Source organism: Pteropus vampyrus, unplaced genomic scaffold, assembly GCF_000151845.1.
Source record: "Pteropus vampyrus isolate Shadow unplaced genomic scaffold, Pvam_2.0 Scaffold1, whole genome shotgun sequence".
Classification (NCBI taxonomy): domain Eukaryota; kingdom Metazoa; phylum Chordata; class Mammalia; order Chiroptera; family Pteropodidae; genus Pteropus; species Pteropus vampyrus.
Window position 1 is genome coordinate 20383647 of NW_011888782.1, and position 10855 is coordinate 20394501.

Here is a 10855-nt window from a genome sequence, read left to right on the forward strand (position 1 = left end):
TATGTTATCTCCATAGTTCTCGTCACAGTCTGACCTGCGTGTTTACTTCTTTGTGTCTGTGATTTCTGTCTCCTTGAAGCTAAGACTCTACGAAGACAGAATTCTATTTTGTTAATCTGCTCTTTCTCTAGCACATAGAGTAGTAGCGATGAACAGGTAGGAGGTGCTCAAAATAATTGAATGAATTAACGTCTCACCAGATTCCGTGTCTAGCTTATGAAATGTCCTAATTTTCTAAGTTCGATGTACAGAATTTCATGTGAGCCACAGACCAGCCTAGTGAATCCTCCTGTGCTTAGATGAAGAAACTGAGGCTTATGGGAGCTGATTGCTCAAGGACGCGTGGCTGGTTCATGGGCTTCTTGGAACTTGCAGTTCTAATTCTGGTGGAGCTTCTGCCTGCTACCCTCAGCTACCTCGTGATGGCTCATGTTATATCAGTGAAAGCTGAAAGCTTCAGGGCATTAATTGCTGTTTATTTTGCATTGCAGCATTGATGAGAAAACCCCATATCTAGCTTTGGGGGCTGTGAAGAATATCTCCCTGAATATCTCCATCTCCAACCTCGGGGACGATGCCTATGATGCCAATGTGTCCTTCAACGTTTCCCGAGAGCTCTTCTTTATCAACATGTGGCAGAAGGTAAGAAGGGTACCCCCAAAAGGGAGCTTTTGTTCCATCTAGTGCATTTGCTGACTTTCATCTTAGCTTGGGCTATGCAGTGATTCTGCAAAGACTATTTTGTTATGTGGAGCGTCATTTGGAACTCTTCGAATTTTTTTCCTCCTGGACTTAGAAAGTCTGTTGGTACAGCCAAAGAAGAAACCGTAAATACCTGCAGAGCATCAGAGTAGCACTGGTATCTTACATTGTCTCCTATCCCTTCTCTTTTGTGAAACCCTCTCCCTACAGTTTTAGGGCCCCTTCTCCGAGATAATATAATCACTGTCTCCAGCACACACGTGTTCCGGAGAGTTCCAGTTTTACGTCAGTAGTTGTGAAAAACAAGATAAGAGATGAGGACAGATTGCTGTTTATTACAGTTGTTATCACCAGTGATGCACTCGATGTTTTCTATTAGAGGGTCATGTACATCAGCCTGTGCTTTGGCGTATTTATTTATCCCTGACATACTTGAATGAATTGAGGAAATTAAATTATTTCCATGAGTTGAGTGGATTTTTTAGAGCGAATTAATTTATGTGAATGAATTGAAGTTTAAGTAGCGTGACTCAGGGTAATCCACCTCAATGAACCAACCACCTTGGGAAGAAAGAGCAGGCTTCCTCAGCAGACAGCGGGAAGAGCAAGCGATTTAAGCAGACCTCATTCTACCCCGTGGTTGCTCTAATTGTTGACAACTGTTCTGATGGGGATTTTTGCAGCTTTTTATAATGTCTACAGCCTCAAACTCCAGTGCCTTGATGTCTGAATGGTTAAAACGGAACCAAAATTACTTTCTGAAGAAAACTGTTGCCCTGCCCACAGATGACCACTGGGTGTACCTTTGAACCGGTGGGCAGCCTTATTTCTATTCAGGCCCATATCCTGCCAGACTCAATAGGTTTGGCAGGATTGTGCCAACCTTACCCAGCTTAGGGGGCAGCTGAAGCATATAGAGCCATCTAGAATGGCAGTGTTCTAAGAACTTTCTAAGAGGTCATCTCAAACTCTCTGCTGCTTAGTAGTTTTTAGGAGCTTCAGGGTTGGGGGAGGCCCCAAAAGTAATCAAGAAGGAGGCGAGAAGGGCATGCTTGCCTTCCACCTTCTACCTGCTAAAACTTGTCCCTGGTTTAAGCCCTGTCAAGAGAGAACCAAGTATCTTCAGGGTTCCGGTATCTCTGGCTATGCACAGAACCTCTTTTACAGAATTTCCTGCGCTGTGATGCCATCTTCCTAGAGGGGTGGGGGTGGGGAGGAAGAGGGGAGAAGAATTTACTCAGGGACCGGACCTGTGAAACTCATCTCTATGGTAACTGAAAGGATGCGGTTGTGATCAGGTCATTACATTGCACAGATTGCTCTCCCTTAGGACCCATCGGAGAAATTTCTCTCTGGTCTCAAAATTAGGAATAGCTATGCCTTTTCTGAACACTTTGGCTTTTTTTATTTTTACCTGTGGGCCCAGTCATCCTTGTGTCTAGGCTTTGTTCTTTCTGTTTGCTAGAACATTCAGAGCTGGCCCTACTCTCGGTATATAGGACATGGTAGTATTATTTCATAAATTAAATAGCTTCCTATATCTTTACTTCCCTTTGCCATGTTTTTCTTTTTAGCTTGGAGACTACATCATATTCTATCATAGGATATACTACGGATTACCTATAAATTCCTTTTATTAGATACTTATTTCCAGTTTTGTTCTCTTTTAAATGATATAGTGATGAATGCCTGTATGAGCAAATGGTTATATCCTTAGTTTTACAACTATTTGGGGGATGGGAAATAGCATTTATAGACCATCTACTATACACCAGGGACTTTGCATACATTTTCCCATCCCCTACTTTCTGCATGTGATCTGGGGCATCTGCTTTATTGGAGGAGTGCTCCAGAAGAAAAGAAGTGAGGGAACCAGGATGGGGCAGGGAAAGGGCTGAGTAAGGGGGTGCTGTCCTAAAAGCTAGCCTTGGTCTGATTTATAGAGTGGAAAGAGGTGGAGGGGTGCTCAGAGCACAAATCACTCGGCAGAATTGTCCCCTTTCGAAGTGATGGCGAGCATCACTGCCACCCCTCTATCATCCTTGACCACTGTGTGTGTATGAGGGCAGAGGGTGGTGAGTAGCCTCCCAGGCATCTGGATGAGGGGGCTCTAGTCAGTCAAGGACAATGCACCTGTAGGACACAGGTAGGTCATTAGCCACTGTAGCCAATCATGGGGAAAATGAAATCATATCATGTTTATCTCTTTGACATTGAATTTCAACAATATTTAAAACTTTTGGCATAGGGAATCCTAGGTTACACTCTGGTAGAAAGTTGACTAGGTATCAAGGGCTTTCATGATGTGGTGAGCATTAGTGTGAGAAAGGTGGCTAGGCACAGAGGCATCGCATAGCTGCTGTGGAGGCGGGACAAACTGGAAAAGCAGATAGGCACAATGACTTTCAACGTGGCAGGAAAAGGTAAAGAAACAAAAATTCCCCTCTACAACTGCAACTGGGGATGTAAATGGCATCACTCAGTCCCGAGCAAGATTCTAACAGCACCAGGTGGGCACTGAAGGGGAACCAAGAAAGCCTACCCACCCTATACAGATGGGCCCGACAAAAAGATTCTAACACATAAACTAAGAAAAGTAAAACTCAAGATACAGAGGGAAAGCATACCTATTAAAAAGGTTGTTAACAGAAAACAAAAGCGAATTTTACAGAGCATTCATTTGTGTCTTTGATGAAAGTCAAGGAAAAATGAGCACATCAGAAGATCAGATAGTAGAACAATGGGCTGGAATGAAAATGGCGTGGGCTGTGAGGGAAGCAAAAATAGTGGTCATGGATGAGATGAGGAAATATCGTAATGAAACCAAGAAAGCAGTGGCAGAATTAAAATAGATGTTATAATCAGGAAAGCAGAATTGGCAGTGTGGAAAGTCGATTCCTTGAGGTACAGGGCATATTTAAGAAAATTTCTAAGAATTCAGAGAAAAAGAACATAGCAATGAGGAAAGACGACAGTGAAGACTGCAGATGTGGAAGATGGCGACTGGAGAATCAGCAAAGAGAAATGGTTCCAGAACGGTTGGAATAGAAGGCCCGAGCAGAGAATGATCTCCGTTTTCTTGAATAGGTGTGCAAATACCAGGCAAAAATATCGAGAACAGTTTAATGTCTGCACATAGCTTCACGAAAGGTTTAATTTTAAAGATATGAAAATGGTACTACTAATACCTAATAGAAAACAAAGAAACTGGTTTTCTGCAGACTTATTTTCTGTAACATTAATATCAAAAAGTTAAAATATGTTCCATTGTGAATTAAGGATTCTATACCCAGCCAACTCACCCTCCATCGTGAAGGCAAAATAAAGATATCTTCGTGTATATGAGAATCTATTGAGTCTGTTAACTCTCCTAGTTTGGATTCCCCACAAAAGCAGACCCTGACACAATGATGTAGGTGCAAGTAGTTTATTTAGGGAGTGATGTCAGGAGGCAATGTGTGGAAGTGGTGAGTTTGGACAGAGAAGGGATGTGAGATAGGGAAGTATGCATGGATGAGCAGGTGGCCGCTGTGGGGAACTCGGGCTTTGTTCCATTGTAGGTCTTCAGACAGACCCTGTGGAACACATCTCAGAGTCATTCCCCTGAGGGGTGAGGAAGCTGCCGGAGGATTTATCTACCAACTCCTGGCGCTCATCCACAGAGATCACTCCAAGGACCTTAACTCTCTGGCAGTTCCAGCTTTCTCGGGCAATGAGCCATACTTCCTGGGGTGAGGGAACAACTCGGGCAGAGAGATGCAGGAAGCCTTTGGCCTGGAAGGGGACAGGCTTCTGGTCATCAACCCTCTGGATGGTTCTAGGGAATGTGAGCAAGGCGCCAGCAGCATCTCCTGCAATAACCATGAAAGCTGTAATCACCGTGAAACTATTCGTGAGAAGTAGTTACAGATAAAGCCCTCAAGAATACAGAAGTTGTTGAATAAAAAGTGTGTTAAAGCCAATGAAACATAGACATAAGCAAAAGCAATTTTTACAAATATTTAAAATACTAAGCAAATGTAACAAAATAAGTATTACCACAGTAAATATATAATTTAAAAGGCTAATTAGAAATAAGCATGTAATGTCAGTTATACCATAAAATTTGAAAAGAAATTTAATCTCGTCACCCCTGCTGCTTCACATTCTTCAGAATGGAGTTCAGATTCCTCAGCTGTTCATGAGAGGCCATTCTGAGCCTGGGCCTTCCCGCCTCCCCTCTCCCCCAGCCGCATTGTCCGCCGTCCCCCACATACACACTTGAATCCAGTCATAATTTATTACTGAAGTTGCCTCTACCCAGGAACCCCTTCACCCCCATTTTGTTTAATGAACTGCTCTACCCTCATATCTCAGCCCTGGTGTCACCGAGGCAGGTGCCTTACCCAGCTGCACAGGTGATGCGGGTGGATGGTGGATGGCTATCCTTCTTGTCCAAAGTCACAAAGAAACTCAGGCCCCAGGCTTCCAAGGTCTCCAGTCTTCTCTGTCATCACACAATTAGCGACATATTCGTTTCTGAGGCTGACCAAAAAAATATCTACTGAGATGGATTTTTCTGTCCTAATGCAAGGCTGCTTTCATAGATCTATGCTTATTCCTTCCTTTAAAGGGAAGGCTGCTTATAAAAGTGTGGCATGCACATGGATGACCATCTGCTGACTTCTCTCTCGCTTGTATAAAGCTAACTTGAAAACACTCTATAAAATAGGACTTAATTTGTTAGTGGCTACCCAGCTGGTTGGTTGACTGGCTGGCATGTGCTGTCTGGAGCATAGCACATAATGGTCATGTAATATTCTCCTGTGGATCAGTGAAAGGGACCTCTTAGGGGTGGGGGGAGGGGCACACAGTTAAAAGGAAGAACAGGAAGAATAAAGAAAACACAGTTTGGAGCACCACTGCATCACACAGCTTCAAGGTCATGTTCACGTTGGGCTCTCTGTGAGTGACACCCCCAGAACACACTCCATAGGATTAATGTGGATGGTGCTCCTGAAGTCATACAGGCATGTGGCCCTGGAGTCGACGTGAAGTCTGGTTCTCATTTCTTGCTGCGGTGCGACTTGGCACAAATGGCTTTGGCTCTTCTTGCTTCCATGGAACAGGAATGGGTTTGTTTGGACAGCAGTTATGAAGAACCTACCAAGTGCCAGGGCCAGTACCAGCTCTTAGGGGACACTGAGATAGGTAAGATCAGGTCCCAGCTCCCAGGGAGCTCAAACTCAGTGGGTGAAAGGCACGTCACGAAGCAGTTTAAAGCACAAGATGCCAGTTGCTCTAGAAATGCTGAAAAGTTGCTTCGGAGCACAAATGTGACAAGGTGAAGCAAGTCGTTATTGTAACTGCTGGTCTTTGGTTGGACAAAATCCCTTGATAAAGGCTTAGGGTAGATGGAGGGGCCTCTGAAGAGTTGGCGTCAGCTGATGCCAACATCGCAGGGCTAGGATGGATGGGTGGGATGGGTCCATTTATTTGGGTGGTAAAGGAGAGAGCTAGGCCGGCGGAGGAGTGAAGGCAGAGGAGAGCAAAGGACAGGGAGCAAGAGGGATCCACCAAGAAGGAAAGAGACAAAGGGCCAGTAAAATTCCTGTTGGTGGCTGAGCTCAGAACATTTGGGGAATGCTGATGCCTGCTGTTCTGTGCTGACGTTGCTTGTCAGCTTGGGCTCCCACGCTCATGAAGGTTTCACATGGCCAAGGGAGAGAAGAGCAGAGGGGATGGGTTCATGAGTACGTTTCCATGATATTGGCTATTAGGATGCACAGGAACACAAACGTGGATGGATGTGGACAGCGTAAGCTTCCAGCTAGGTGCGAGAGAGCTCCCAGATGACCTTTGGGCACAAAGGGATGCAGCAGCTTGTCATGGAGTTGCAGACACGGCTGTGCTGGGGGAGAAGGGACCCAGTCTCTTCTCTGCAGTGTGTGTACTATCTTGGTCTGGGCCTCCCAGGTGCTGACCTTGAAGCAAAGAACTGAGGGCAATTAGTTTATTTGGGAGGTGAAGAAAACACTGGCAGGGAGGTGGAGAGATGATATAGGCAGGTGGGTGCGGAGGGGTGCTGAAGAGGGGTGCTGTTAAACCACTACTGCAGTGGGTGATGGGGCTTAATCCCAAGGAGCAAATCTGAGAAACAGAGGGAAATACAAACCTCAGGGGTGAGGGAGCTGGGAAATTTATAGCCCCCCAAAGAGTCAATGGTTGAGCCTTCCAGGGGTGTGCATTTCCCACGACTCCAACCTAAGCACCTCAGTTTCTAGGCTTCTAGAAGTTGTAAGGTAGCCTAATAAAACTTCACTAAAGTTTTAAGGTGAGCACTAGTGGTACACACTTCACAGTGTACAGGGGTGGGGCAAGGCAGGTGTTATAAATGGCAGAAGGGGCCAGGTGTGGGGCAGGGAGAAGCCGCCGAGACTGGAAGAAAGGAGGACTCCAGCCTCATCCGCAGAGAGCAGCCAGCTCTCGGCGCAGTCGATGGCAGTCAGGTGGGAGTGAAGGCCACTGCTGCCAGATTCCCTAATTTTCAATAAAAGCCAGAAACCCACATTTTTATGTGAAATCTCATGACTTTGGCAGCTAATTAAAATGTTCTTTGAACATTGTACAGGCCAAACAAAACATGTCCACGGACCGTATCCAGCCTATAGGCCACCAATTTGTGACCTCCGGCTTAGCTGTTTTCCATATGTTCTAGTCCCGTTCTCTTGCCTGCCTGCCTGCCTGTTTGTCACATGGATCTGTATTTCTAGGAAACCTGGTCTATCCGCAGCCTTGACTGGGTCTCATGTCTGTCCCTGGGTGGCAGATTAGCTAGCCAAAGAGACTGGAGTTCGAAGGCATCAGGTGTGAGTGTGCATTTGGGGGAAGAAAGGGATTGGAGAGGGTCAACTCAAATGTAGTGTCTATGGAATTTTTAAAGCTAATGATGTTTTGAAAACTATTTTCAGGCTGGAATGTTTGTACTTTGCAACGATCGTGAGAAGCAGCTAAGCTAGAGTTTTTTTATGTAGAGGCTCTTAGCAGAGAAGTGAAATGCTTGCTCCACAAGCAGCCGAGGTAGAGAAGGGAGAAAGTGAGGATCTGACCACCATCAGACGCAGAGGCGACACTCCAGCTCTGTCTCTCGCTGGCAGCGTGACCTCAGGCCAAGAGTTTTCTCTCTACACCTCACTTTCCTTCCCTATGAAATGAGATATTCTGAGAATTAAATGAGGCCTACACCAAACTGCTTGTACACGTGAGCACACACTTTATAATTCAGAAATCACATATCGATCACCTACTTCAGACCAAGATTAAATGCCGAAGGTGGGGAGGAGGAAAAAGAGCAGGAATATAAGACAAACGTGTAAGTCAGAGGGTATTGACTCTGCCTTTCAAACTAAAAATCAAGACTCATGCTCTTAACAAAAGATTATATGTGTGTGTGCCCACACCTGTGTGCATATGCATTTATACTGCAAAAAATAGAGATAGTGTTAAACTGAACAAATTTTTATATTTAACGTATCGCCTTTAAAAAGATTAAATTACTTGAAAAGTGATATAAAACTGAGTTAATGTAAGTCAGTTAAATAAACGTTTGTGTTAGCTTTTGTGGCTCCTATGTGCTTTTAATTAGGCTTGTTGATTGTTGTTTTCATTTACTTTTTGCTGAAATATTGGAATTTTTGGTTTGGGGATGTGACTTTTTAAAATCCAGGATATGCAATTGTTCAGATACGTGATGCAAGCAGCAAATAATACCAGGGTTTAGAAGATGAGGAGAGCGACGTACTCCAAAAGCAGTGGCGGGCCTAAGTCCTGTGTCCTGACGACGGGGCAGAGAGATGACCACCTTAAAGGCCTGCAGGAGTGTGGTGGGCCCTGTGAAGCCTGGCGGAGGGATTCAGATTCCTCATCAGCAATGGGCCATCCGTGTTTTGAGTGAGGGTCTAGACTGAGGAAGCAGAAGGAAGGACAGAGGCTGGAGGCATCCAGGAGGAAGAACAAAGAAAGGAAGGAAACAGACCAGGGACGTCAGAGGCGAGATTCCGTCTTGGGGCTGCTGGAGGGAAGAGGCCAGGGAGGAGGGGTAATCATGAATCCGGTGGGGAGGGTCTATCTCCTATAGACCCTCCACTTACAATGCATTTTACAGCCTTCAGAGTACCTTCACATCCATAAGCAACAGAGTTAGCGCTCAGCGTCCATAAGTCACTGAGTTCTGCTGATGAGTTATTGCATGACCTTCTAATCTCCTTGAGAGACCGAGGTGGAGCGATGGGTCGGTCAGATGTCCTTTTATTTCCTCCCATGCCAGGGCCTAATGTGGGAGGTGTGACAATGTTCAAAATTGCCCGAGGAGTGAGTGCTTCGAGTTCCGAATTAAACTAGGCCTCCAAGGTGGCTTTGGGACGGAAAAGCACCAGGTCAGCTTTGGTGGCTTTCAATGGCTTATTCTTTATGACAAGAGGCATAGAGGGCTTGTGAGTTTGTTTTTCTTGTAAAGTGATTCTTCCAGTGTATGTCTACCCTGACCACAGAAAGGGCAGTCCCCTTCTCAGGAGTTTCTCTCCTCACTTTCAAAGCAAACCGCACAAGATGGCGCCAGGTGATAAAGCCGATCCAGTTTCTACCCTGGATAGAGCTGGAAAGGTAGACATTTATGTGTTTGTGTCCCTTTATATTTGTGGGAGTGCTCCGGCCCGTTCTCAGACAGAAGATTCCATACAGAAGCTGCATCCACACAAAGGAGCAAAATGAATTGGAGTGAGTGGAGCTGGGAAGTCAAACATTGCACATCAGAGTGATTTGCAGGCAGAGGTGGGCGGACCCCATCCTTTATTGTGTAAGCAGATTTCAAACAGCCTTTGCTCCCTCTGCTACAGCTCTCATTCATGGCAGGAACTGATTTTCATTGTGTTCTGCTTTCTCCAGTGTCTCCCGTCAAGTTAATAGTAGCCCCGAGTAAAATGCAACCCTTAGATGTTTATAGTCATCTCAGCTCGGCCATTAAGATGATGAATGAACTTGCTGCTTGCCCTTGTAAGAGAGCCCTGAGGGTGGATATTGATACTCAGAAAATAATAAGTCTCTTCCGCCCCTTTCCTGTTTTTAATCCAATGCACCAAGCCCCCTGGTGACTTTACCTTGAACTTCCTGCCTAATGCCAGGCAGAAAAACCTCACCTGGCTCCCAGCCCATCTGAGGCTCTAACAGCGGCAAGCTCTTTGTCCCACATAGTTGGTCGTCCCCATCCCGCCAGTCAAAGGTAAATCCCACGTTCCCTAGTTCTCCTCAAGAAGACCGAGAGTGGGTAGTAGGGACCATGTACCCCGGCCACGCCAGCTTTGTAGTTTCTCACCTGGATTACCTGTGGCCATGACATTAGCGTTTTCTGGCCCTGCGATCAGGGCGAGCCTAAGCCAGAGAGCAGCTGTGCCTGGGAGAAGGGCCGGGCCCTTCCTGTGGCAGTCAGCGGTAAGGAAGTGGTGGAGAAGCCCAGATGTCCATTCCAGGTCACAACGTGGCCTCAGTGTTGCACGGTGGGGCTCAGTTTTCACATATATGAAAAGCTTCATTTGTGTATTCACTGCATTTGGAAGGAAGGCTACGTTTTGCTTTAGAAATGTCAACAGAGCTGTAGCTACGACAAGGATCAATTAAGAAGGACGTTTCCCAGAGCCGAAGGGCTTGGGCAAATCTATGGTGGGGGAGTTTAGAAAACATGTGTTAAACCTCTGGATTTTTTTTTTTTTTTCCTAATGAACTGCAAAACAGCAATTTAATAATTTCCTCTTTTAAGGGGAAAATGGGATTCTTGGATTTTAAATCTTTTTCATAAAGCAGCATAACACCTCTTAAAAAAAGAAAGCCATGAAAATGGCCTGCTAAGCTCAGGCAAACAAAAGAAAACTAAAAAAAAACAAAAAACAAAAAACAAAAAAAAAAACAGGAAGAACGTAAGTGTCTTCGGCTGGGTTTCCCTGAAGCGGATGCTGAGATCAGGACTCATGTCAAGTGGTTTATGAAGGATGTGCTCCCCAGGGTGACATGTAGGGAGTGGGGGAGCAGGACAGGGCAGGGAGGTATCTCAGGCAAAGTACCACAGAGGGTGACCATAGCCCGATCCTGCAGGAGAGCTCTGAATTGTGGATCTTACCTCAGC

The 10855-nt window shown here is 45.5% G+C and overlaps 1 protein-coding gene across 1 annotated transcript in view; it reads left to right on the forward strand.

Annotated features, from left to right (window-relative positions):
- Window positions 1-10855, forward strand: part of ITGA9 (integrin subunit alpha 9) — a 281374-nt gene that overhangs the window by 178580 nt on the left and 91939 nt on the right. The window contains exon 18 of the mRNA XM_023525395.1: window positions 492-642. Within this exon, the coding sequence (XP_023381163.1) occupies window positions 492-642 (151 nt within the window). The remainder of the gene's footprint in view (window positions 1-491; window positions 643-10855) is intronic.